This window comes from Coregonus lavaretus (assembly GCF_964263955.1).
Source record: "Coregonus lavaretus genome assembly, chromosome: 18".
In the NCBI taxonomy this organism is placed as follows: domain Eukaryota; kingdom Metazoa; phylum Chordata; class Actinopteri; order Salmoniformes; family Salmonidae; genus Coregonus; species Coregonus lavaretus.
Window position 1 is genome coordinate 26,945,044 of NC_140005.1, and position 27,319 is coordinate 26,972,362.

At 44.7% G+C, this 27,319-nt stretch overlaps 3 protein-coding genes across 7 annotated transcripts in view; 1 reads left to right on the plus strand and 2 right to left on the minus strand.

The window, feature by feature from the left end:
- The window catches only part of LOC311145592 (cardiolipin synthase (CMP-forming)-like), a 29,927-nt gene extending 19,974 nt beyond the window's left edge, over positions 1–9,953 (minus strand). Inside the window, exons 1-5 of one of the 4 annotated variants that reach the window (XM_084181874.1) lie at positions 8,936–9,953; positions 8,527–8,664; positions 3,576–3,705; positions 3,347–3,432; positions 3,049–3,117 (exon numbers count right to left, since the gene is read on the minus strand). In XM_084181874.1, coding sequence (XP_084038000.1) covers positions 3,049–3,117; positions 3,347–3,432; positions 3,576–3,705; positions 8,527–8,664; positions 8,936–9,490 — 978 coding nt within the window. In that variant the 5' untranslated portion in view covers positions 9,491–9,953. Of the gene's footprint in view, positions 1–3,048; positions 3,118–3,346; positions 3,433–3,575; positions 3,706–8,526; positions 8,665–8,920 lie in introns of all 4 variants that reach the window. The other 3 variants (XM_084181873.1, XM_084181876.1, XM_084181875.1) reach the window with 3 other exon arrangements.
- A 468-nt stretch (positions 9,954–10,421) lies between these two features.
- Positions 10,422–19,233, minus strand: mcm8 (minichromosome maintenance 8 homologous recombination repair factor). The gene is made up of 21 exons (XM_084181714.1): positions 19,011–19,233; positions 18,583–18,667; positions 15,868–16,031; positions 15,601–15,681; positions 15,274–15,356; positions 15,028–15,177; positions 14,856–14,956; positions 14,580–14,778; positions 14,383–14,468; positions 13,986–14,134; positions 13,815–13,889; positions 13,572–13,707; positions 13,435–13,465; positions 13,190–13,330; positions 12,962–13,103; positions 12,652–12,847; positions 12,361–12,574; positions 12,060–12,269; positions 11,864–11,940; positions 10,740–10,929; positions 10,422–10,636 (listed from the first exon to the last, which is right to left on the minus strand). The coding sequence occupies exons 3-21, from the start codon at positions 16,022–16,024 to the stop codon at positions 10,544–10,546; spliced, it is 2,511 nt and encodes an 836-aa protein (XP_084037840.1). The 5' UTR covers positions 16,025–16,031; positions 18,583–18,667; positions 19,011–19,233; the 3' UTR covers positions 10,422–10,543.
- A 264-nt stretch (positions 19,234–19,497) lies between these two features.
- On the plus strand, positions 19,498–27,089 carry LOC311145517 (beta-soluble NSF attachment protein-like; the record flags this gene model as incomplete). Of its 2 annotated transcripts, XM_084181775.1 has the most annotated exons (10): positions 19,498–19,695; positions 23,302–23,384; positions 23,486–23,602; positions 23,857–23,903; positions 24,179–24,256; positions 24,372–24,427; positions 24,656–24,740; positions 24,841–24,945; positions 25,112–25,180; positions 25,302–27,089. In XM_084181775.1, the coding sequence occupies 10 exons, from the start codon at positions 19,598–19,600 to the stop codon at positions 25,452–25,454; spliced, it is 891 nt and encodes a 296-aa protein (XP_084037901.1). The 2 variants fall into 2 exon arrangements, with proteins under 2 accessions (XP_084037901.1, XP_084037902.1); XM_084181776.1 differs by lacking the exons at positions 19,498–19,695; positions 23,302–23,384; positions 23,857–23,903 and having other exon boundaries at positions 23,495–23,602; positions 25,302–25,454.
- Positions 27,090–27,319: the final 230 nt, after the last annotated feature.

A 27,319-nucleotide genomic window follows, 5' to 3' on the forward strand; every position in this document is an offset into this window, starting at 1 on the left:
TTTCTTTCATCACATTCCCAGTGGGTCAGAAGTTTACATACACTCAATTAGTATTTGGTAGCATTGCCTTTAAATTGTTTAACTTGGGTCAAACGTTTCGGGTAGCCTTCCACTAGCTTCCCACAATAAGTTGGGTGAATTTTGCCCCATTCTTCCTGACAGAGCTGGTGTAACTGAGTCAGGTTTGTAGGCCTCCTTGCTCGCACACACTTTTTCAGTTCTGCCCACACATTTTCTATAGGATAGAGGTCAGGGCTTTGTGATGGCCACTCCAATACCTTGACTTTGTTGTCCTTAAGCCATTTTGCCACAACTTTCGAAGTATGCTTGGGGTCATTGTCCATTTGGAAGACCCATTTGCGACCAAGCTTTAACTTCCTGACTGATGTCTTGAGATGTTGCTTCAATATATCCATATCATTTTCCTTCCTCATGATGCCATCTATTTTGTGAAGTGCAACAGTCCCTCCTGCAGCAAAGCACCCCCACAGCATGATGCTGCCACCCCCGTGCTTCACGGTTGGGATGGTGTTCTTCGGCTTGCAAGCGTCCCCCTTTTTCCTCCAAATATAACGATGGTCATTATGGCCAAACAGTTCTATTTTTGTTTCATCAGACCTAAAGACATTTTACCAAAAAGTACGATCTTTGTCCCCATGTGCATTTTCAAACCGTAGTCTGGCTTTTTTATGGCGGTTTTGGAGCAGTGGCATCTTACTTGCTGAGCGGTCTTTCAGGTTATGTTGATATACAGTGAGGGAAAAAGGTATTTGATCCCCTGCTGCTTTGTACGTTTGCCCACTGACAAAGAAATGATTAGTCTATCATTTTTATGGTAGGTTTATTTGAACAGTGAGAGACAGAATAACAACAAAAAAATCCAGAAAAATGCATGTCAAAAATGTTATAAATTGATTTGCATTTTAATGAGGGAAATAGGTATTTGACCCCATCTCAATCAGAAAGATTTCTGGCTCCCAGGTGTCTTTTATACAGGTAACGAGGTGAGATTAGGAGCACACTCTTAAAGGGAGTGCTCCTAATCTCAGCTTGTTACCTGTATAAAAGACACCTGTCCACAGAAGCAATCAATCAATCAGATTCAAAACTCTCCACCATGGCCAAGACCAAAGAGCTCTCCAAGGATGTCAGGGACAAGATTGTAGACCTACACACGGCTGGAATGGGCTACAAGACCATCGCCAAGCAGCTTGGTGAGAAGGTGACAACAGTTGGTGCGATTATTCGCAAATGGAAGAAACACAAAATACCTGTCAATCTCCCTCGGTCTGGGGCTCCATGCAATATCTCACCTCGTGGAGTTGCAATGATCATGAGAACAGTGAGGAATCAGCCCAGAACTACACGGGAGGATCTTGTCAATGATCTCAAGGCAGCTGGGACCATAGTCACCAAGAAAACAATTGGTAACACACTATGCCGTGAAGGACTGAAATCCTGCAGCGCCCGCAAGGTCCCCCTGCTCAAGAAAGCACATATACAGGCCCGTCTGAAGTTTGCCAATGAACATCTGAATGATTCAAAGGAGAACTGGGTGAAAGTGTTGTGGTCAGATGAGACCAAAATGGAGCTCTTTGGCATCAACTCAACTCGCCGTGTTTGGAGGAGGAAGAACGCTGCCTATGACCCCAAGAACACCATCCCCACCGTCAAACATGGAGGTGGAAACATTATGCTTTGGGGGTGTTTTTCTGCTAAAGGGACAGGACAACTTCACTGCATCAAAGGGACAATGGACGGCACCATGTACCATCAAATCTTGGGTGAGAACCTCCTTCCCTCAGCCAGGGCATTGAAAATGGGTCGTGGATGGGTATTCCAGCATGACAATGACCCAAAACACACAGCCAAGGCAACAAAGGAGTGGCTCAAGAAGAAGCACATTAAGGTCCTGGAGTGGCCTAGCCAGTCTCCAGACCTTAATCCCATAGAAAATCTGTGGAGGGAGCTGAAGGTTCGACTTGCCAAACGTCAGCCTCGAAACCTTAATGACTTGGAGAAGATCTGCAAAGAGGAGTGGGACAAAATCCCTCCTGAGATGTGTGCAAACCTGGTGGCCAACTACAAGAAACGTCTGACCTCTGATTGCCAACAAGGGTTTTGCCACCAAGTACTAAGTAATGTTTTGCAGAGGGGTCAAATACTTATTTCCCTCATTAAAATGTAAATCAATTTATAACATTTTCGAAATGCGTTTTTCTGGATTTTGTTGTTGTTATTCTGTCTCTCACTGTTCAAATAAACCTACCATTAAAATTATAGACTGATCATGTCTTTGTCAGTGGGCAAACGTACAAAATCAGCAGGGGATCAAATACTTTTTTCCCTCACTGTAGAACTCGTTTTACTGTGGATATAGATACGTTTGTACCGGTTTCCTCCAGCATCTTCACAAGGTCTTTTGCTGTTGTTCTGGGATTGATTTGCACTTTTCGCACCAAAGTACGTTCATCTCTAGGAGACAGAACGCGTCTCCTTCCGGAGCGGTATGATGGCTGTGTGGTCCCATGGTGTTTATACTTGCGTACTATTGTTTGTACAGATGAACGTGGTACCTTCAGGCATTTGGAAATTGCTCCCAAGGATGAACCAGACTTGTGGAGGTCTACAATTTTTTCCCCTGAGGTATTGGTTGATTTCTTTTGATTTTCCCATGATGTCAAGCAAAGAGGCACTGAGTTTGAAGGTAGGCCTTGAAATACATCCCCAGGTACACCTCCAATTGACTCAAATTATGTCAATTAGCCTATCAGAAGCTTCTAAAGCCATGACATCATTTTCTGGAATTTTCCTAGCTGTTTAAAGGCACAGTCAACTTAGTGCATGCACAAAGTAGATATCCTAACAGACTTGCCAAAACTATAGTTTGTTAACAAGAAATGTGTGGAGTGTTTGAAAAACGAGTTTTAATGACTCCAACCTAAGTGTATGTAAACTTCCGACTTCAACTGTGTGTATATATACACACACACGTGTGTGTGTGTGTGTGTGTGTGTGTGTGTGTGTGTATAAGGTACAGAGACTTACCTTGCTGATGGTGGTGGGTTTGAGCTGTGCTGTTGTGTAGCAGGGGTTAAAAAACTTATTGAGAGTCACCTGGAATGAGAGAGAAGGAAAGAGAGAGAGCGCGACGAAGAGAGTGAGGGCGCAAGAGAGAGGAAGATAATTATTATGTAGTCTAAACAGAGCAACACCAAAGATCTAAACGCAACACAGTACTGGATCCACTGCCATTCATCTCCTCATTCCTGTATCCTGACTGATGGACCACAGTGTGTCCGTGACAGCCCTGAACCAGCCCGCTGTGTGTGTGTGTGAGACTTACAGGAGGTGGGACAGTCTTGTATCTGACGTAGAAAACAGCCGCTATCAGACCGACGTCTCTGGCGATCACCAATGCTGTCAGGGGAGCTGAGAACACACATGGTCATTTTTGCTTTCAAATGTGACTTCTACCTCTATGTATTGTGGATTGTGTCGACATTGTTTGGGATTATTAGCACTGTAAACAGAAAGATTTAATTGAATTTCGCAGCATTTCAACACACACACACCTGGGATGAGCTGTGCGTAGGTGAGACTGATGTAGAGAACGCTGATGAGGATTTTATCAGCCAATGGGTCAAGCGCGCTGCCCAGCGCAGACTTCTGACTGGCCCAGTTACGGGCTATATAACCATCCAGCTACAAATAAAACACACAGGGTTAACAGAGTGTCTAGTATGTGTGTATGGTGGTGTATTTTTGATCAAAGTACACACATACATACAAATATATATATACAGTGCTATGAAAAAGTATTTGCCCCCTTTCTAATTTTGCATATTTGTGATACTGAATGTTATCAGATCTTCAACCAAAACCTAATATTAGATAAAGGGAACATAAGTGAACAAATAACACAACAATTACATATTTATTTCATAAACAAAGTTATGCAACACCCAATTCCCCTGTGTGAAAAAGTAATTACACTCAATAACTGGTTGTGCCACCTTTAGCTGCAATGACTCCAACCAAATGCTTCCAGTAGTTGTTGATCAGTCTCTCACGTCGCTGTGGAGGAATTTTGGCCCACTCTTCCATGTAGAACTGCTTTAGCTCAGTGACGTGTGGGTTTTCAAGCATGAATTGCTCGTTTCAAGTCCTGCCACAACATCTCAATTGGGATTAGGTCTCGACTTTGACTAGGCCATTCCAAAACTTCCAATTTGTTGCTTTTTAGCAATTTTCATGTAGACTTGATTGTGTGTTTTGGATCATTGTCTTGCTGCATGACCTAGCTGCGCTTCAGCTTCAGCTCACAGACAGATGGTCTGACATTCTCCTGTAGAATTCTCTGATACAGAGCAGAATTCATGGTTCCTTCTATTAAGGCAAGTCGTCCAGGTCCTGAGGCAGCAAAGCATCCCCAAAGCATCACACCACCACCACCACGCTTGACCTTTGGTATGATGTTCTTACTGTGGAATGCAGAGTTTGGTTTTCGGCAGGCATTACTGGAACCATTACTGGTCCAAAAAGTTATACTTTTGAATCATCTGTCCATAGAACGTTCTTCCAAGAGTCTTGATGATCATCCAGGTGCTTTTTGGCAAACTTGAGTCAACTTTTTGTACGTAAGAGACTGATCAACAACTACAGGAAGCATTTGGTTGGAGTCATTGCAGCTAAAGGTGACACAACCAGTTAATGAGTGTAAGGGGGCAATTACTTTTTCACACAGGGGAATTGGGTGTTGCATAACTTTGTTTATGAAATAAATGAAATAAATATGTAATTGTTGTGTTATTTGTCCACTTATGTTCCCTTTATCTAATATTAGGTTTTGGTTGAAGATCTGATAACATTCAGTATCACAAATATGCAAAAGTATAGGAAATCAGATAGGGTGCAAATACTTTTTCATAGCACTGTATGTGTGTGTGTATATATATATATATATATATATATATATATATATATATATACACACATATACACACACACACACATACACACACACACACACATATACAGTGGGGAGAACAAGTATTTGATACACTTCCGATTTTGCAGGTTTTCCTACTTACAAAGCATGTTGAGGTCTGTAATTTTTATCATAGGTACACTTCAACTGTGAGAGACAGAATCTAAAACAAAAATCCAGAAAATCACATTGTATGATTTTTAAGTAATTAATTTGCATTTTATTGCATGACATAAGTATTTGATACATCAGAAAAGCAGAACTTAATATTTGGTACAGAAACCTTTGTTTGCAATTACAGAGATCATACATTTCCTGTAGGTCTTGACCAGGTTTGCACACACTGCAGCAGGGATTTTGGCCCACTCCTCCATACAGACCTTCTCCAGATCCTTCAGGTTTCGGGGCTGTCGCTGGGCAATACGGACTTTCAGCTCCCTCCAAAGATGTTCTATTGGGTTCAGGTCTGGAGACTGGCTAGGCCACTCCAGGACCTTGAGATGCTTCTTACGAAGCCACTCCTTAGTTGCCCTGGCTGTGTGTTTCGGGTCGTTGTCATGCTGGAAGACCCAGCCACGACCCATCTTCAATGCTCTTACTGAGGGAAGAAGGTTGTTGGCCAAGATCTCGCGATACATGGCCCCATCCATCCTCCCCTCAATACGGTGCAGTCGTCCTGTCCCCTTTGCAGAAAAGCATCCCCAAAGAATTATGTTTCCATCTCCATGCTTCACGGTTGGGATGGTGTTCTTGGGGTTGTACTCATCCTTCTTCTTCTTCCTCCAAACACGGCAAGTGGAGTTTAGACCAAAAAGCTATATTTTTGTCTCATCAGACCACATGACCTTCTCCCATTCCTCCTCTGGATCATCCAGATGGTCATTGGCAAACTTCAGACGGGCCTGGACATGCGCTGGCTTGAGCAGGGGGACCTTGCGTGCGCTGCAGGATTTTAATCCATGACGGCGTAGTGTGTTACTAATGGTTTTCTTTGAGACTGTGGTCCCAGCGCTCTTCAGGTCATTGATCAGGTCCTGCCGTGTAGTTCTGGGCTGATCCCTCACTTTCCTCATGATCATTGAAGCCCCACGAGGTGAGATCTTTCATGGAGCCCCAGACCGAGGATGATTGACCGTCATCTTGAACTTCTTCCATTTTCTAATAATTGCGCCAACAGTTGATGCCTTCTCACCAAGCTGCTTGCCTATTGTCCTGTAGCCCATCCCAGCCTTGTGCAGGTCTACAATTTTATCCCTGATGTCCTTACACAGCTCTCTGGTCTTGGCCATTGTGGACAGGTTGGAGTCTGTTTGATTGAGTGTGTGGACAGGTGTCTTTTATACAGGTAACGAGTTCAAACAGGTGCAGTTAATACAGGTAATGAGTGGAGAACAGGAGGGCTTCTTAAAGAAAAACTAACAGGTCTGTGAGAGCCGGAATTCTTACTGGTTGGTAAGTGATCAAATACTTATGTCATGCAATCAAATGCAAATTAATTACTTAAAAATCATACAATGTGATTTTCTGGATTTTTGTACCTATGATGAAAATTACAGACCTCGACATGCTTTGTAAGTAGAAAACCTGCAAAATCGGCAGTGTATCAAATATTTGTTCTCCCCACTGTATGTATATATATATATATATGTGTGTATGTATATATATATATATATGTATGTGTATATATACACACACACATATGTGGACACCCATTCAAATTAGTGTATTCGACTATTTCAACCACACCCGTTGCTGACAGGTGTATAAAATCAAGCACACAGCCATGCAATCTCTATAGACAAACATTGGCAGTAGAATGGCCTTACTGAAGAGCTCAGTGACTTTCAACATGGTCGTCATAGGATACCACCTTACCAACAAGTCAGTTCGTCAAATATCTGCCCTGTTAGAGCTGCCTCGGTCAACTGTAAGTGCTGTTACTGTGAAGTGGAAACGTCTAGGAGCAACGACAGCTCAGCCGCGCAGTGGTAGGCCACACAAGCAACGTCAGCACAAGAACTGTACTTCGGGAGCTTCATGAAATGGGTTTCCATTACCAAGCAGGCGCACACAAGCCTAAGATCACAATGCGCAACGCCAAGCGTCGGCTGGAGTGGTGTAAAGCGCAACACCATTGGACTCTGGAGCAGTGGAAACGCGTTCTCTGGAGTGAGGAATCACGCTTCACCATCTGGCAGTCCGACGAACGAATCTGGGTTTGGCGGATGCCAGGAAAACGCTACCTGCCCCAATGCATAGTGCCAACTGTAAAGTTTGGTGGAGGAGGAATAATGGTCTGGGTCTGTTTTTCATGGTTAGTTTTAAGCCCCTTAGTTCAAGTGAAGGGAAATCTCAACACTACAGCATACAATGACATTCTAGACGATTCTGTGCTTCCAACTTTGTGGCAACAGTTTGCCTGTTTCAGTATGACAATGCCCCGTGCACAAAGCGAGGTCCATGCAGAAATGTTTTGTTGAGATCGGTGTGGAAGAACTTGACTGGCCTGCAGAGAGCCCTGACCTCAAACCCATTAGCCTCCAGTATCTATGCTGCAATAGTCTATGTGCCAGGGGGCTAGGGTCAGTCTGTTATATCTGGTGTTACTCTCCTGTCTTATCCGGTGTCCTGTGTGAAGTTAAGTAAGCTCCCTTTAATTATCTCTCTCCCTCCCCTCCCGGAGGACCTGAGCCCTAGGACCATGCCTCAGGACTACCTGGCCTGATGACTCCTTGCTGTCCCCAGTCCACCTGGTCGTGCTGCTGCTCCAGTTTCAACTCTTCTGCCTGTGGCTATGGAACCCTGACCTGTTCACCGGACGTGCTACCTTGTCCCAGACCTGCTGTTTTAAACTCACTCTCTCTACCGCACCTGCTATTTCAACATCTAAATGCCCAGCTATGAAAAGCCAAGTGACATTTACTCCTGATGTACTGACCTGTTGCAACCTCTACAGCCACTGTGATTATTATCTATGAACGTTTGAACATATTGGAGAAAAATCTGGCCTTAATGGCCATGTACTGTTATAATCTCCACCCGGCACAGCCAGAAGGGGACCCCTCAAAGCCTGGTTCCTCTCTAGGTTTCTGCCTTTCTAGGGAGTTTTTCCTAGCCACTGTGCTTATACATCTGCATTGCTTGCTGTGTGGGGTTTTAGGCTGGGTTTCTGTATAGCACTTTGTGACATCTGCTGGTGTAAAAAGGGCTTTATAAATACATTTGATTGATTGATCAAACACCTTCGGGATGAATTGGAACGCCGACTGCGAGCCAGGTCTAATCGCCCAACATCAGTGCCCGACACCACTAATGCTCTTGTGGCTGAATGGAAGCAAGTCCCCACAACAATGTTCCAACATCTAGTGGAATGCCTTCCCAGAAGAGTGGAGGCTGTTATAGCAGCAAATGGGGGACCAACTTCATATCAATGCCCATGATTTTGGAATGAGATGTTCGACGAAAATGTGTCCACATTATTTTGGTCATGTAGTGCATTTCAAGGTGTATATGTGTGTGCAGGCAGGCGTGTGTACCACGTCAGTAAATCCAGCCAAAGCAAACAGCCCAAGGGAGAGGTGAAAATGTTGCTCAGTTATCAGGACTCCCAGGACTGGAGCCAGTGCGATGCGACACACACACAGCAGGTTGGGGATGGTCCACGGGTTCTCATACTGAAACACACACACAGAAAGTAAAAAAACACTGGTTTTGCTATATTTAGTGCAGGACTGTGCATTGTTCATATGACTAGAGAATGTGTGGTTCTTTCGGTCTTTAAAACATGCATGACAGGACGAAAGTGACAGCAAGGGAAATCAGCCCTAAAAGTAGACTCAACAATATGGCATAATTTAGCCTACAGCGGGGCAACTTCCTGCTCACAGACATCAACAACAATGAATCTGCCAAGACTACGACTTTTCTTACCACACACCGACCTACCAGTTCTTTAAACTTGAACAGTCCTTGACCAGGATCAGGTAGTCTATCAGCTGGCTGGGTGGTTTCCCTCTGGTCCTCTCCAGTTGGGCAGTCGGCTGGGGTCTCCCGGGGTTTTCCACTACAGAGACCTCTCCAGCCTGGAGACACACCAGAACTCACCGGGATCAACCTCAACCCCAGGAGAAGATGAGAGGGAGACGAGAAAGAGGGATCCGTAGGATAAAACTTAAAGCGGTTGTCGTTACTCCGCGTCCTCTCGTGGCCTCTGCGGTGACAGGATCGGGTGACGCTTTCGGTGGGACCCTTTAGCGCGTGGCCCCTAACCTCTGGGGTCGTTAGGTTGGGGATGTGTGTGTGAGATTGTGTGTAGCTGCACCAATGGGCGACTGAGGAGATTCTGTTTTTGAGTCTCTGCAGCAACTTCAGTTCTACCCTCACACACACACCGGTCTGCTGCTGCCGCCATGACGCAGGAATTGGCCGAAACACACTTCTCCTCACACAGCGCGCCACGTTAGTTACGTGCCCTCGCGCACACACCGCCAAGAAAAACATCGCGAACAACACGCGATTTACAAACTAACCTCATGTACTCCTCTTCACACACACAGCTGTTTATAACACCTCCCCGCTGGTTCATATTTTTCCTGTTTCCTTATTATCAACCAGCAACTCTAGCCGATCATGCCAACGTCTTCCATGTTTGCTGCCGTATTCCGCGACAGTTTTACGACGTCGTGTTATTGGTGGATCTCACCAGACATACAAGCGTCTCTGGTCACTTAAAAGACGGCTTACCAAAATCGGTCCTGGGGCCCACCCGGGTGCACGTTTTGGTTTTTGCCCTAGCACTACACAGCTGATTCAAATAATCAAAGCTTGATGATGAGTTTGTTATTTGTAGTGCTTGGGCAAAAACCAAAACGTGCACCCGGGTGGGCCCCAGCCCCGATTTTGGGAAACCATGTTTTAAGTGACCAGAGACGCTTGTATCTCTGGTGATATCCACCAATACCACGACGTCATAAAACTGTCGCGGAATACGGCAGGACCGAGTTTGGGAAACCCTGATTTAAAAAGTTAGCTAGTTGTGATAATTTGGGTAATTATAATCCGACAATGCAGGATGTGTAAACCGTTTGAGGCTTCAGAGTGCATAATCTGTTACCACTACCTGTCTCCCTTTCTCTACAATGCAAACGTTACTTATTTCACGCCTGCGCACTCAGATAAATCCTTGAACCAGCCACTTGCGCCACAGCTGAACAACCAGCGCCTCGCAGTGGCCTCTATGCGCAACTGCAAAGGAGTCTGCAAAACCCAGTTGTTCCTAATATTTTCAACATTTACTTTATTTTACCAAAACGTTCATAATATTTATAACTTATTTATTTTACCACATTCGTCTCCAGAGCAGTTAAATGTTAAGATTTGCCTAAGGCAAATAGTCAAAATATAAAAAATACATTAACATTGGTCAGGAATTCATATTCAAAACAGTTTAATTATTCATGTATTAAACTGTAATATATTAATCAGTATTGGAAGAATTCACTGATACACAATCAATTCTTAAGTAACAGCAGGTCTTTAGATTATGTTTGTGTGTTATATAGTCTGTAGCTGGTACTGTCTGTGTCCTTTCTTCAGCAGGTAGCCCTGTTCATTCAGAGAACTGATGAAACCTTCAAAGTCAGCAACCTGTTTCAAAACACACACACAAAACCTTTTGAATTCCAAGACCTGAAACATAACAGCGGCCGTAAGACAGAAAGCAACAGACAAAGGTGTGTGTAGGTGTTACCTGTATGTTGAGGTCCTTGGCCAGGCTGCGTAGCTGTGTGAGGTCGTACAACATGGTGTGTGTGCGCTGAGCATGTGTGTTGAGCGCAGTGATAAATCTCTTGGCAGCTGAACGCTGACTCATCCCAACACCCAGTACCGACCGCTCAAAGTCCAGACCTCCACTACCATCAGAGAAGGTATCTGCCAGACTGACACACACACCAGACAATATACACATTCACACACACCAGAATGTCCCCCACAGAACTGTCCCTTTTATTTGAAGGTATTTTCATAAATCTGTTTTACCGTTTAGAAATGAAAGCACTTTATCTAGTCCCCCCCATTTGAAGGTATCATAAGTATTTGAACAAATTCACTTATAGTGTAGTCAATTTAGTCCAAAGTTTAGTATTTGGTCCCATATTGCTAGCACGCAATGACTACAAGCTTGTGACTCTACAAACTTGTTGGATGCATTTGCAGTTTGTTTTGGTTGTGTTTCAGATTATGTTATGCCCAATAGAAATGAATGGTAAATAATGTATTGTGTCCTTTTGGAGTCATTTTTATTGTAAATAAGAATAGAATGTTTCTTAACACTTCTACATTAATGTGGATGCTACCATGGATTACGGATAATCATGAATGAATCGTGAATAATGATGAGAGAGAAAGTTTTAGAGGTATAAATATCATACCTCCCAAAAAATGCTACCCTCCATGTTTTAGGGGCATGATCTCTGTGCATCTGTAAATTACTCACTCATCATTATTCACGATTCATTCATGATTATCTGTCATCATGGTAGCATCCATATTAATGTACAAGTGTTTAGAAACATATTCTGTTCTTATTTACAATAAGTGACATTATGTACCCATTATGTAACCTATCAGTGAATTTGTCGAAACACTTATGACACCTTCAAATGGACTAGATACACATAGTACATTCATTTCTAAACGGTAAAACATATGTATGGAAATACCCTCAAATCGAAAGGTGACATTCTGTACTGTCACCTCATATAAAACATTTGATCTCAAATCCAAAATGGTAGAGTATAGAGCCAAATTAAATGTTTTAGCTTCACTGTCCAAATAGATACGCAGGGGAATGTATGTGGGATAGTGTGTTACCTGTGTTTCATGATCTCCACTACGTCTTCAGCGTCACTCTTGGTGGCTGTCTCTCTGAGCTCCAGCTTCGCCCGCGCCTACACACACACACAGTCAGGAGTCAGGGCACAGGGTCACCTCTGTGTGACATGTTAGAGACTTTAGGATGTGTAATGATCAAATGACGTGTGTATATTTGAGTGATGTGTTTGAGTACCTCTGTGAGGCGGATGAGGGACTCCAGCTGACGTGTGGTGATGGGTGTGGCGTCGACAGGGTGTGTGTGTGAGCGCAGGGAGAGGTAGAAGTCCTGGAGCGTCTGGGCAGCGGCGGTAGAGAGCGAGGGATGAACATAGCGGCGAGCGTAACCAACATATTTTCTCAGCAGGGAGTGGGGGATGGGGTCTACACACTCCCCTGGACACACCTTACAGACAGACGGACTCAATGTCAGAAATTCCATATATATTGGTAAAGTACTTTGGCATTTGTGTGTGTTGTCGTATGTGTGTGGGTACCTGCAGCCGGTCAGACAGGGGTGTGTCGGAGGGCTCCAGCAGTGAGCTCTGTGATTTATGGTCGTCTCCTCGTGTAACCACGGCACCTGAGGCCCCTCCCTTCCCTGACCTGACGGCCATGACATGTTCCGACAGCCGGCGGTCATGTGACTCATCAGGAACATCCAATAGGAGGAAGACCACGTCAAACCTCGACAGGAGGGCACTGCCCATCCTACACACACATACACAAAATAAGTTAACTTGTACCTACAGTTCAGCATTAGCTAAAAATGAAAGGTGTATGTTTACTTGAGGTTTTCGGAGACCGTCTTGGCCCTGTTGTAGTGTCCTCCAGCAGGGTTAGCAGCAGCGATAACAGAGGTCCTAGCAGGTAAGGAACACACCAGACCAGCCTTAGCCAGACTGATGGTCTGCTGCTCCATGGCTTCTAGTAACGCCTGCTGCTGGTGGCCCAGCTTATCAAACTCATCTATACAGCACAGCCCTGACACACACACACACACACACAAATGGCACAGATAGGTTGGATGATGACAGTTGGGATGATGACAGTTGGGATGATGATAGTTGGGATGTAAGCACACACCCCCACCCCTACCTTGGTCTCCTAGTACCAGAGCTCCAGCCTCCAGTGCGTAGTCTCCAGAGCCAGCGTCTCTGGAGAGAGTGACGGTCAGCCCTGACGTACTGGTAGTGTTACCACACACATAGATCCCCCTGGGAGCCACATTACACACCGCCTACCCACACACACACACACACACACACACACAGTTACACCGGCGAGTTTGAGGTTGGCGTGTGTGTAAGTGTGTGTGCACGTTACCTGTAGCATCTGACTCTTCCCCAGGCCAGGGTCTCCCACCACCAGTATATGAGGGTCTCCTCTGACGGGGATCCTGTTCTTATCATCAGCATGCTTCTGACTGCCTCCAAACAACGCTAAGGACAGGCCTGCTTTTACTAGCTTCAAACAAACACACACACACTTTTTTTTAAACAAACACAATTTTTTAAAAACGTGGCCACAGCTTAGCTGAAACAACATGGCCACTGGAAAGGCTTACTCACCAGGTGGCCGTAGATGGCTGGACACAAGGAGCTGGAAGACAAGTCACATCAGTCACTCACAATAGATATCAAAAGCACTCTAGTAGTACAGTACAGTACAGTAGTAGAGTAGTATTCTGTGTTTGATTGTGTCTTACTGTACGATGAGCTTCAGTAGATCAGGTTGGCTATGTATTTCCTGGATGGCGTACAGCTCCTTCAAAGAGAACTCTATCCCCGATGACCGTTCACCTCCAGACGACCCCTGACCTCCAGCCTCCTTTACTTTCTGACCTTAAGAACAAACTTTTTGTCCACGCAATTTGGAAACACTTCATTGTTTGGCCTTCGGCCTCCCAATAACATGAGTAACAACTACACAATAACAGACCTACAACTACCTTTAGAGTTGCTGACGGAGTTGGCCTCGATGTAGAGCAGGAACATACACTTATCCTTCTTCCCCCTGCTGCCGCCTACACACACACCTCATCAATTACTCAGACAGTGCCAGTGATGTTAACAACTGTGTGTGTGTGTGTGTGTGTGTGTGTGTGTGTGTGTGTGTATACCGTCGTCTTGGCTGACTCTGACTGTTCCAGTAATAGTAACAGTGTCTCCAGGGACAGCACTGTCACAGAGGTCAGAGGTCAGGTGACATTCCACTGTCCGAGGGATCCGCCCTGCCTCCCTCTGCTCTCCTCCAATCATCTCCTGGACCCTGGGGCACCATGGGAGATAGTTTGCATCAACAGCCTCAGTCCCCTAAACCCTTTCCCCCTAGCCCATACACCCTAGTCACTGACCCCTAGCCCATACACACGGACCCCTAGCCCATACACCTTAGACATGAACCCCAAGCCCATACACCCTAGACACAGACCCCTAGCCCATACACACTATACATGTCTGGAGATCTAAGAGGATTGGATAGTTATGTTTAAGCATGATAAATAATAGTGTAGTTACTTGATATTCTGCCAGTCCACAGTGAGGGTGAGAGGGGAGCTCCTGTTGGGGACGAATGAACGACTGCGACACTCTGGCTGCACACACTGAAGAAACACACGCACGCACAATCAGTACACACACACACACAGCCTGTGGTTCAATCCAATGTAGGTTGTGGTGAAAGTGCTCTGTGGCAAGGTGAGTGTGTGTTGTACCTTGGTGGGCGTGGTGAACTTGCCGTGTGGCAGGGTGAGTGTGTGTGTGTGTGAGCAGCCGGAGCAGGTGAAGGCCAAGCGTGTGCAGAGTGGTCTGATGTTGCTGACACGGACCACGGTCCCCCTCACACACACCAACCGACCAAACACACTCGCACGCAGCATCCTCAGGGCTGTCAATGGCTCATAGTTATACAACCTGAAACAAACACACAGTTATACAACCTGAAACTGAGTCAGAGAGAGACCGTGAGAGAGAGTGTGCGTGTGTTTTACCTGGCGCTGATGTGTGGTATGTTAATGATGGGTGTGGCTCCCCCAGGAAGCCCTTCCCCGTGTAACTCTGCAGCGTGTCTCTCCAAGTCCACCGTCAAAACCTGACACACACACACATTAAAATACATAGACACAACTACCTTCAGTGAAGTATGTGTGTGTGTGTGTGTACCTGGTGTATGGCGAGGCCCAGACAGTTGAGGGTGGTCTCTGGTTGTTCTCTCAGCTGATTGGCCAGGTCCGGCAGAGCCATACACACCTCCTTATCCTCAACCAGACCCTTATAGTCCACCAACACACTGCCCTGACGCTCAATCTCATCCTACACACACACACAAATTAAGCTTACCTGCTCGCCAAAGGCTACTATTTTCAGAGCTTAAAACAATGTGCTGAAAACTCTGTTTTTTCATCTTACTTTGTCGTAAAGGTGTATCTGTGAGGTGAAGTACTGTTCAAACACTTTGATCTTCTCCACATACGGAGAACTCTCTACGAAACCTTCATACAGGAAACACACACACAATTAGATCATTACAAAAAAAATAGGCATATAGACAATACACACATACCACAGGTTGGCGGAACCTTAATTGGGGAGGACGGGCTCGTGGTAATGGCTGGGGTGGAATAAGTGGAACGGTATCAAATACATCAAACACGTCTTCCATGTGTTTGATGCAATTCCATTTACGCCATTCCAGCCATTATTATGAGCCGTTCTCCTCCACTGATACACACCTACCTTCAGTGAAGTAGAGGGCCCAGCCTTTATAAGGACAGAGTCTGTCCAGAGTGGTCTGAGACACACAGGACTGAGAAGAGCCTAGAGAGACAGCAAGAGAAAGAGATACTGAAGCCTCCACCATGCAGTCAGTGTTGTCCCAAAACCAAGGGGTTGGAAATCATTGAGGGGTTAAGGAATATTTAGAGGCTAGTTAGGGGCTAGTCTTCCCTCTAACTGACCCTTACCTCTAACCAGGCTAACCGTGTGTGTGTGTCTGACCCATACCTCTTTGAGCACTGGGGGGGCGTGAGTTTCCTCTCTGTGGTCTTCCTCTCCATCCCCCTCCTCCCCCTCTCCATCCCCCTCCTCTCCATCCCCCTCCTCTCCATCCTCCCCTTTGCCCGCCTCTGCAGGAGCCGTGACCAGAACCCTCTCCACTCATCTTACACCTGGAAATGAGAGAGAGATAACGTAGAGAAATAGAGAGGTTCAGGTGTTTGGGGATGAATAGGGATAGCTCGTTCTGAAGGCATCCTAACATCCTGAACATTTGTGGAAAACTGTAATATTGGGGAATGGAGCGAAACAGGCTAAAGTTCTTAATGAAGATTGGCCTAGGTCTAATAATGCCTTGTTCCTTGTTGTAGTATGTTTCATGGAGAAGGGTGTGTTTTGGGGAGACGCACTGGGAAAGGTGGAGTCAAAGTGACCAGGAGTGGTATGGTGTTAATTTATTGCGTGTTAGAAGAACAAAATGAAAGTGCACTGTGTCTTGGGGAATTCAGTAGAAAGCTTTAATTTTCTGAACAGGGCACCGGTAAAAGGTGTCATCTCTGGCGTTGCGGTGGAAATTGAGGCTGAAAAACTAAAGCAGAAAGGTACCAGGAGTAGTGTGGGCAAGTCGATTGAACCGTATGGTGAATGGAAGGAAAGAGGAAAGCCTATTGGTGCTATTGTTATTTGATGAAGAATCTCTTCCGACATGCAAAGCTGAGATACAGTGGGGGAAAAAAGTATTTAGTCAGCCACCAATTGTGCATGTTCTCCCACTTAAAAAGATGAGAGGCCTGTAATTTTCATCATACATACACGTCAACTATGACAGACAAAATTAGAAAAAAATATCCAGAAAATCACATTGTAGGATTTTTTATGAATTTATTTGCAAATTATGGTGGAAAATAAGTATTTGGTCAATAACAAAAGTTTCTCAATACTTTGTTATATACCCTTTGTTGGCAATGACACAAGTCAAACGTTTTCTGTAAGTCTTCACAAGGTTTTCACACACTGTTGCTGGTATTTTGGCCCATTCCTCCATGCAGATCTCCTCTAGAGCAGTGATGTTTTGGGACTTTCAACTCCCTCCAAAGATTTTCTATGGGGTTGAGATCTGGAGACTGGCTAGGCCACTCCAAGACCTTGAAATGCTTCTTACGAAGCCACTCCTTCATTGCCCGGGCGGTGTGTTTGGGATCATTGTCATGCTGAAAGACCCAGCCACGTTTCATCTTCAATGCCCTTGCTGATGGAAGGAGGTTTTCACTCAAAATCTCACGATACATGGCCCCATTCATTCTTTCCTTTACACGGATCAGTCGTCCTGGTCCCTTTGCAGAAAAACAGCCCCAAAGCATGATGTTTCCACCCCCATGCTTCACAGTAGGTATGGTGTTCTTTGGATGCAACTCAGCATTCTTTGTCCTCCAAACACGACGAGTTGAGTTTTTACCAAAAAGTTATATTTTGGTTACATCTGACCATATGACATTCTCCCAATCCTCTTCTGGATCATCCAAATGCACTCTAGCAAACTTCAGACGGGCCTGGACATGTACTGGCTTAAGCAGGGGGACACGTCTGGCACTGCAGGATTTGAGTCCCTGGCGGCGTAGTGTGTTACTGATGGTAGGCTTTGTTACTTTGGTCCCAGCTCTCTGCAGGTCATTCACTAGGTCCCCCCGTGTGGTTCTGGGATTTTTGCTCACCGTTCTTGTGATCATTTTGACCCCACGGGGTAAGATCTTGCGTGGAGCCCCAGATCGAGGGAGATTATCAGTGGTCTTGTATGTCTTCCATTTCCTAATAATTCCTCCCACAGTTGATTTCTTCAAACCAAGCTGCTTACCTATTGCAGATTCAGTCTTCCCAGCCTGGTGCAGGTCTACAATTTTGTTTCTGGTGTCCTTTGACAGCTCTTTGGTCTAGGCCATAGTGGAGTTTGGAGTGTGACTGTTTGAGGTTGTGGACAGGTGTCTTTTATACTGATAACAACTTCAAACAGGTTCCATTAATACAGGTAACGAGTGGAGGACAGAGGAGCCTCTTAAAGAAGAAGTTACAGGTCTGTGAGAGCCAGAAATCTTGCTTGTTTGTAGGTGACCAAATACTTATTTTCCACCATAATTTGCAAATAAATTCATTAAAAATCCTACAATGTGATTTTCTGGAGAAAAAAATTCTCAATTGGTCTGTCATAGTTGACGTGTACCTATGATGAAAATTACAGGCCTCTCTCATCTTTTTAAGTGGGAGAACTTGCACAATTGGTGGCTGACTAAATACTTTTTTCCCCCACTGTATATGAGATACGAGAGCTTATGTGAACAGACTGTTGCAGTGTCATAAATGTAAAAAGTTTGGCCACTGGCAAGTGTGTGCTGAAGGAATAAATACGGTATGTTGTGGAAGAGTCAGTGGATACACGTTCATGAGTTCCCTGTAAGGGTGAAGAAGGTCTAAGTAGCAAAAATCCGGGCTGTCCACCAGGTCTCCTATGCAGAGGCAGTGCAAATAGCTGAAGGAAAAAGTGCAAATGAGGAAGAAATGGCAATGGATGCTCCGCAGCCTGCAGAAAGTGTTGTTCATCAGTTGAGGGATCCTGAAGTAGTGATTGTTAAGAAGGTGGATTTTGTTGCCTTTATTGCGGAGGTGATAAATTGTACAAGTCAAACTAACAAGACATCTTAGAAACTCGACATAATTGTGAATGCAGCAAACCGTTTTTTGGACCTCCAGGACTTTACGGCTGAATCGTTGCAGGGAATACAGTCCGAAGATGCGCTTCGCTCTCAGGACCCAGAGCCTGTTGGGAGAATGAACAGAATCTGAAAGGAGTACATATTTTTGTTGTAGTTTTTGGGCGGGGGAGATTGTTTGCGGACCGACATAATGCCGAAGAAGATTAACCTCGCTAACATAACTAGTTTAATAGAGGAATATGACTCGATAAATCAATTAAATAGCTAGCTGTTATGTTGGGGGTGAACGAGAGCTAACTTAGGTCATCTGAGCTAGCTAACTCACAATTTACGCTGAAAAGTTACCACCTACCTTAACTAACTTCAGCTACCTCACCTGCTACTAGAACATCTAAACTAGCTAGCTAACGTTAGCTACAATCGTGGAAGACAAATGTTGCTGCTCACCGGAGTTGCTTGGCTGGGAAGCGAAGTCACCTCTAAAGACAAACTTTACAGATTAATAGATACTCGTTGGTTACGCTTCTTTAATGAGCTAAATGTGCAATGATATTCTTAACTAGCTATAGCAGAAATATAGAATCCATATATTTGGCTATAGTAAGTAGTTAACAAAACGTCAGCTTCTGGATTCTGTTGATGATGGTTCTGTTTATCAATTTTTTGCTTTGGCGCAATTTTGAGGCAACTTCCGCTTCTTTGCAGCGGAAGACCATACAAATAGCATAAAAAATACCAATCATAGTTTTGTTTTAAGTCTTCTATGAATATCTATACAACACACTTGTTATAGAAGCTAGCAGAAACTATAAATGCAGTATGATTCGTACGTAAAAAAATCGTACTGGATTTCAACTTGCAATTTTCTCCAGCTCGCTAGGTGGAGGTAACGCACCAAGACTGTCTGAGGAAATCAGAATAAATAGTCATACAACCAAGGAAGATTCTCTCTCATCAGCACCATCTCAGCAAAACGGATTCTCCGGAATATTTGTTTTTACCTTGTCGACGACACACACACAGCCCAATCAGCGATGGATACCTCCGGGAAAGAGAAGGAGGCGATGCAGTTGATGGCTGAAGCCGACAAGAAGGTCAAATCCTCCGGCTCGTTCCTGGGGGGTATGTTCGGGTGAGATGAGATGCACTGGTTTTCTTGTACCAAGTCAGTAAATGAGCGCTAATTTCAGTACTTTATCACGGCGGGGGGAAGGGTCGAGGCTTTGCATGACATTGGACACCAAAAAATAGCGAGTGTATTGGTGATGTAGCTGTATGATGGTTAGGCCTACATTAATGTAAATGGTTTAAAAGTATAATTATACAGTAGTGAGGGGGAGAATGTCGGGCCTGTTTGTCGCAGTCAGGCCTCTGCCTTGGGGAGAAGATCTGCAGTGTTCCGGTCATCTGACAGCAAATGGTCAACATGTACTGTTTAACCACCAGGATATCGTTGCTCATTACAGATGACAGTAGGACCGCGTATTAAAGGGTAGTGGCCTATTATATAGGTACGGAAGTCCAGAAAGGACATACTGTATGAATAAATAAATTCATTCCTTTGTTATGTCGAGATCACAACTTATTTACACTACATCACCAAAAGTATATGAACACCCCTTTAAAATTAGTGGATTTGGCTATTTCAGCCACACCCGTTGCTGACAGGTGTATAAAATCGAGCACACAGACATGCAATCTCCATAGATAAACATTTGCAGTAGAATGGCCCAGTCAACTGTAGAGCTCAGTGACTTTGAACGTGGCACCGTCATAGGATGCCACCTTTCCAACAAGTCAGTTTGTCAAATTCCTTCCCTGGTAGAGCTGCCCCAGTCAACTGTAAGTGCTGTTATTGTGAAGTGGAAACGTCTAGGAGCAACAACGGCTCAGCCGTGAAGTGGTAGGCCTCACAAGCTCACAGAACTGGACCGCCGAGTGCTGAAGCGCATATCACGTAAAAATCGCCTGTCCTCGGTTGCAACACTCACTACCGAGTTCCAAACTGCCTCTGGAAGCAACGTCAGCACAATAACTGTTCGTCGGGAGCTTCATGAAATGGGTTTCCATGGCCGAGCAGCCGCATACAAGCCTAAGATCACCATACGCAATGCCAAGCGTCGGCTGGAGTGGTGTAAAGCTCACTGCCATTGGACTCTGGAGCAGTGGAAATGCGTTCTCTGGAGTGATGAATCACGCTTCACCATCTGGCAGTCCGACGGATGAATCTGGGTTTGGTGGATACCAGGAGAACGCTATATGCTTGAATACATAGTGCCAACTGTAAAGTTTGATGGAGGAGGATTAATGGTCTGGGGCTGTTTTTCATGGTTCGGGCTAGGCCTCATAGTTCCAGAGAAGGGAAATCTTAACGCTACATCATACAATGACATTCTAGACGATTCTGTGCTTCCAAATTTGTGGCAACAGTTTGGAGAGGGCCTTTCCTGTTTCAGCATGACAATGCCCCAATGCACAAAGCGAGGTCCATACAGAAATGGTTTGTTGAGATCGGTGTGGAAGAACTTGACTGGCCTGCACAGAGCCCTGAACTCAACCCCATTGAACACCTTTGGGATGAATTGGAATGCCGACTGCTAGTCAGGCCTATCGCCCAACATCAGTGCTGACCTCACTAATACTCTTGTGGCTGAATGGAAGCAAGTCCCCACAGCAATGTTCCAACATCTAGTGGAACGCCTTCCCAGAAGAGTGGCGGCTGTTATAGCAGCAAAGGGGGGACCAACTCCATATTAATGCCCATGATTTTGGAATGAGATGTTCGACGAGCAGGTGTCCACATACTTTTGGTCATGTAGTGTATCTCATGATCACGACATAACAAAAGTTGTTTTGTCGAGATCACAAGATAAACTCTATAAATAGGAGTGTGGGCGTATTGATGATGGATTGACAGTATGTCTGAGGCAGCAGAGCTCATGGTGGATCAGAGCATACGTTTTTATTGATTGCTACACAAAGGGATGGTACATTTCATGCTAACATCATGCTTTCGTTTGTGTTTGCAGCTTATTATCAGTTTCTAAGTTAGAATGTAAGCAAGCTAAATGTTCCTTGCCTTGAGCTGAAAGCACATGGGGCATTTAAGCCCTGAATGATGTCTGACAGGCAGCACTGTCCCCCAGGCTGTGTGTTCCACCCCCAGGACCACAGTCAATCACATGCAAGCAATAACGCAGCCAACTTGGCTAGTCTCGTGAGCGAGCTAGCTAGCTAGGTAGTCTTGTTAGCTAGCTTGCTAGCTAGCTTGTTATCTGTGTTGGTTGTTAGCTTGCATAACTGATATGTGTATAATTGTAAGGGACACTTAATGTTATTTCAATTTACAGAGTGGGTGATCTCCATTCCTGACAGGCTGATCAGATTCAAGAGCAACCTCACAGGCTAATAAGTCAGGATTCTGCCTTGTAGGCTTTCATAGGTAAAGCTTCTTGTAGGCAGATTATCATTCAGTGCGTTATGTATATGATCAAGAGTGGGTGCACTCTATTCCTAGCAGGCTGATCAGGTTCAATAGCATCCTCAGAGGCTAATAAGTCAGGATACTGCCTGTAGGCAGTCTACAAGGAGCCTTACATATGAAAAAGCCTTCAAGGCAGTATCCTGATTTATCAGCCTCTGAGGCTGCTATTGAATCTGATCAGCCTGCCAGGAATAGAGCACACTCACTCTGGATTCTATGCATCAGCCTATAAAGCGCTGACAGCTAATCTGCCTGCAAGGAGCTTTACCTATGAAACAGCCTACAAGGCAGCATCCTGACATCAGCCTCTGAAGCTGCTATTGAATCTGATCAGCCTGCTAGGAATAGAGCTCACCCCCCGAATCAGATATGCATCTGCCTATAAAGAACTTTGACAGCTAATCTGCCTGCAAGGAGCCTTACCTATGAAACAGCCTACAAGGCAGCATCCTGATTTATCAGCCTTTGAGGCTGGAATGTTATCTGATCAGCCTGTCAGGAATGGAGCTTGCCCACTGTAAATGTAAATATTATGCACAAAACATGACGTGTCCCTTATAATTATATAACAGTTATGGAAGCTAACAACCAGCATAGATAACAAGACTACCTGGCTAACTAGCTAGCTCATAAGACTAGCCAAATTAGCTGCGTTGTTACTTGCATGCGATTGGCTGTGGTCTTGGGGGCGGCATGCAGCCTGGTAGACTACCTGTCAGGCATCGTTCAGGGCTTAAATGGCCCACGAGCACATTGCGATCAATGCAGCACAGGGCTCCTTGATGAGTTGGTTATCGTGCATCTGAACAAATGAATGGATGATGCGTGGTACTTTTGATTATCTCGTGATCTCAACAAAACAACTTTTGTTATGACTTGATCATGAGAAAATTATCTTGTGATCTTGACAAAACAACTTTTTTGTTATGTAGTGATAATGAGATAAATAAGTTGTGATCTTGAGATAACAAGATAATATTTTTGTATTCATACAGTATGTCCTCTCTGGACTTCCATATAGGCCTATTCTGTAGAACAGACATGGCTCTCTGACATGTAGAGTAAGCCAGCTCTATTCATGAGATGTCTATATTTTCTTTAGTAGACAATGATCAGTTTGCATCCTCCTGAATGAGACCCAGTAAACACAAACACACATATTCTGACGGTGTCCAGGTCTATAGCTCATATACCTGCCAAGGTTTTTAACCGTGTGTGTGTGTGTGTGTGTGTGTGTGTGTGTGTGTATTTCAGGGGGAGTCACCACAAAGTAGAAGATGCATGTGAGATGTACGCCAGAGCAGCCAACATGTTCAAGATGGCCAAGAACTGGACCGGTGGGTCACACACACACACACACACACACACACACACACACACACACACACACACACACACATACAATAGACATTATAATTATATTTGTGTGTGTGTGTAGCTGCTGGTAATGCGTTCTGCCAGGGTGCCCGGCTCCACATGCAGCTGCAGAACAAACTGGACTCAGCCACCAGCTTCGTCGACGCAGGGAATGCTTACAAGAAGGCTGACCCTCAGGGTAGGAACACGCACCCACACCCACTCACTAGACTAGACTAGAGGGCAAAGCCTCCCTGACATCTGGGACCCTCCCCTTTGATATTAGTCGCTAATAGTAGGTCAAGTATGCTTCTGTCTGTGTTCTCTCTCTCTTGCCCTCTCTGGTGGGAAAACCTAACCTCTCTTACTCTGCTCCCTTCATCTATATCCCTGCCCCCTTTTCTCTTTCTCTCTCCCCTATTTCACTCCTCCCTTTCCCCCTCTTTCTTGTAGAGGCTATCAACTGTCTAAATGCAGCCATCGATATTTACACTGACATGGTAAGCCTAGTCCAACCCTTGAGCCCTGACCTCTAATCCCTAACCTGTGACCTCTAACCATACCACTCTCATCTTGAACCTGCTTCACCCGTTTCTATGTGCAATTGTGCATGTACTGTGTGTAAGGGGGGCTATGTTTTCTAGCCATCATCGAATGAGACCGCCCGATATGAAGGCTGATACAGTATGTATATTCTAGTGATTCTGTATCAGTGTTGTTGCAATCGACATGTTATTCTCCATCTCTGTCCTAACGATCCACATGTGTATTACAGGGTAGGTTTACTATCGCAGCCAAACATCACATCACCATTGCAGAGGTGTATGAGTCTGAGCTGGTGGACATAGAGAAGGTACGGAACACACACACAAACGCGCGCGTGCACACACACACACACAGACACACAGACACACAGACACACAACTCCTTATGAACAATACTTTATGTGTGTGTCTCCTGTTGCCCAGGCGATCGCCCACTATGAGCAGGCAGCCGATTATTATAAAGGGGAGGAGTCAAACAGGTGAGTCTCCTGTGTTGTTTAGTATAAATGAATACTATACTATTCAGTTATGCTACCCTCTACTACTACTGTACTGTACTCAAATGCTATTGTATTATACTACTCTAGTACTTTTTATCATATAGATTAGGGTTCAGGGGGAGTTGTCATGAGAGGTTCTCCAGGGCTCTATACTGGGACCTGTGCTGTTCCTTCTGTCTCTCGCTGTCTCTCTCCTCTCTCTGTCAGTTCTGCTAACAAGTGTCTGCTGAAGGTGGGCCACTACAGCGCTCAGCTGGAGCAGTATCCGAAAGCCATTGAGATCTACGAGCAGGTGTGTTTGTGTGTGTTTTGCCTGCATTTTAAAACCCTGAAATGTAATCGGCTCTCTCTGAGGGATGTCAAAGTGATGTAATGGTGTGTGTGTGTGTCAGGTGGCCACCAATACCATGGACAACCCCTTGCTGAAGTATAATGCCAAAGAGTACTTCTTTAAAGCCTCCCTCTGCCACTTCATAGTGGATGAACTCAACGCAAAGGTATTATTATTATTATTATTATCATTATTATTAGTGGTAGTAGTTCTCTTGTTTTGAAGCAAGACACACAGAGTAGACACATATTCTTCATATTATTCCAACTGAACCGAGGGAGCACCTGTCAATTATTAGTGATTACAAGTGTGTGTGTTTGTGTATTTTATAGCTGGCCATAGAGAAGTATGAGGAGATGTTTCCTGCTTTCGCAGACTCCAGAGAGTGCAAGCTGCTGAAGGTAGACACGATGAGCGCCTTTGTGTGTGCGTGTGTGTAACAGACTTCACGCTGCTTGTTTAACAGCATAGCTTCCTTCTTCACGAGCCCACACCCATCTCCCCCTCTCTGTCTCTCTGTAGAAGTTGCTGGATGCCCATGAGGAGCAGAACTGTGAGGCGTTTACTGAAGCTGTTAAAGAGTTTGACTCCATCTCTCGTCTGGACCAATGGCTCACCACCATGCTGCTCCGTATTAAGAAGACCATCCAGGGAGATGCTGGAGATCTCAAATAAAGAGATATAGAGGGGTGGGTTGGGGGGGATACAAGAGGGAGGGAGGGATAGAGAAAAAGATAGAGAGAGGATGGACAGAGACGGAAGGAGAGATGAGGGCGAAAGGGATGGAGGGAGAGATATAGGGTTAGGGCAGTGGTGTGAAGGGAGACGGGTCTCTATGCGTTCGATGTGTTCAGTGTAAATAAGTCCATGACTCCTGTAGTCCATCATGTCTTACCATACCTCTCCACACACTCCTGTCAAAAACGTTAGCTGTTTCAACTTAAAAATAGGAGTTACCCAGCTGATGTAATGTTACGTCAACTTATCAAGTTGAGTTGACAAAACCAGGGAACTCCTATTAGATACATTATAGTAGACAACTTCATACAACTTTATATTTTAGGTCAGTGGGGTACACTTACACTCATGTTTTTAAGTTGAAACAGTAAGCTTTTTACAGTGCATGTCACACTTAACCTTCCTAACCTCTCCACTGAATGTCTTCCCTTGTTTGGACCATGAACGTTCATGTTTTAAAGTGTAGGGCTGTACAGATAGTGTGTGTAAAGGTGGAGTGTGTGTGTGTCGTGCGCACGCACACAATGTATCACATTGAAGCCATTATATATGTGCCAGTGCTGGTTGTCGTTGTTTGTGTTTGTGTGTGTGTGTGTGTGTGTGTGTGTGTGTGTGTGTGTGTGTGTGTGTGTGTGTTTGAGTGAGAGAGACAACCAAAGGGAATGAACACTAGCTCTATGGGACTGTATCGTGGTAATATAACGGTGTGTTAATGATTCTTGTTATATCGAAGTCCTCTATTTATGTTTGAACCCTTTAGTGTCCGCTCCTCTTGCCCCTAACCCCACATATCACACCACTACTCCCTACACACTTCTCCCCTAACCCCTAGACACTCCCCCTAGCCTCAACACACTTCCCTTAACCCATGTACACTTCTTCACTACACCATAGACACATCCCCTCCATAGAAATAGAATGAATATAAAAGGTGTCCCCATTCAAGTCCATTATGGCATAATGGGTGGATTGGCAGCCAATGCGAGTGTACCCATTGGAGCAAAGTAGGAAGTAAAAGCAGGAAGTGTGTTGATTCAACTCAACTTACATTACAAAAAATATGAGCCACCTCAGTTAACATTATTTGAATGAACATTCTACATTACCATGGAAATGATTGCATCACAATACCAGGCAGCTATTGCGAGTGTACCCATGAGTTTACCAGTCAAATTGCCAGGGTTAGAAGTTCCAAGCCCGTTCTATTTATTCTATTTCTATGGTCCCCTTAGATACTTCTTCCACCCCTAGACACTTATGATCTGAAAAGATTGGATAGGTATAAGCACACACATATCCAATCCTCTCAGATCTACACAAGTGTTAAGGGTCAGAGGTTAAGGGTTAAGGCCAAATATTATGGGAAGTGTCTGTAATGTAGTGTGTGTTGCTGTGTTGTGCTTTTGTGCTGTGTGTGTATTCCGCAGCATGTTGCCACGGTAATGATGTGTGTGTTGTGTGCAATCAAACTATAGGTTATCACACATATCTCTATGTTCATTAATTATCACACGTTTGTATGATATGATGATGTGCAAAAATTTACAAAAAAATAAACTTCAACAAACTTGCATTTGCTGCCGTGTGTGTGCCTGCGTGCGTGTGTGAAAGAGAGCGAGAGGGGAGAATATTGTATATTTCTATAATCAAAATCAATTCAAATAAAATATTTAATCAATTTAAAATTATGGGAATTTTCGTGAAATCAAATAACGATATCTAACACTGATTTTCCAAATTGTATGCACATTTGTCAGACGGTAGGACTACAAACAAAACATTCTCTTCAGGCTGTATAATCT

Bases quoted from the DNA above. Each gene is read 5' to 3' on its own strand.
- mcm8 (XM_084181714.1), bottom strand. From the start codon at position 16,024: ATGAGTGGAGAGGGTTCTGGTCACGGCTCCTGCAGAGGCGGGCAAAGG. The intron at 15,682-15,867 runs GTATGGGTCAGA...CTGTCTCTCTAG, and splicing joins CCCCCCCAGTGCTCAAAGAG to GCTCTTCTCAGTCCTGTGTG. The intron at 11,941-12,059 runs GTACTCAAACAC...GTGTGTGTGTAG, and splicing joins CCCTCATCCGCCTCACAGAG to GCGCGGGCGAAGCTGGAGCT.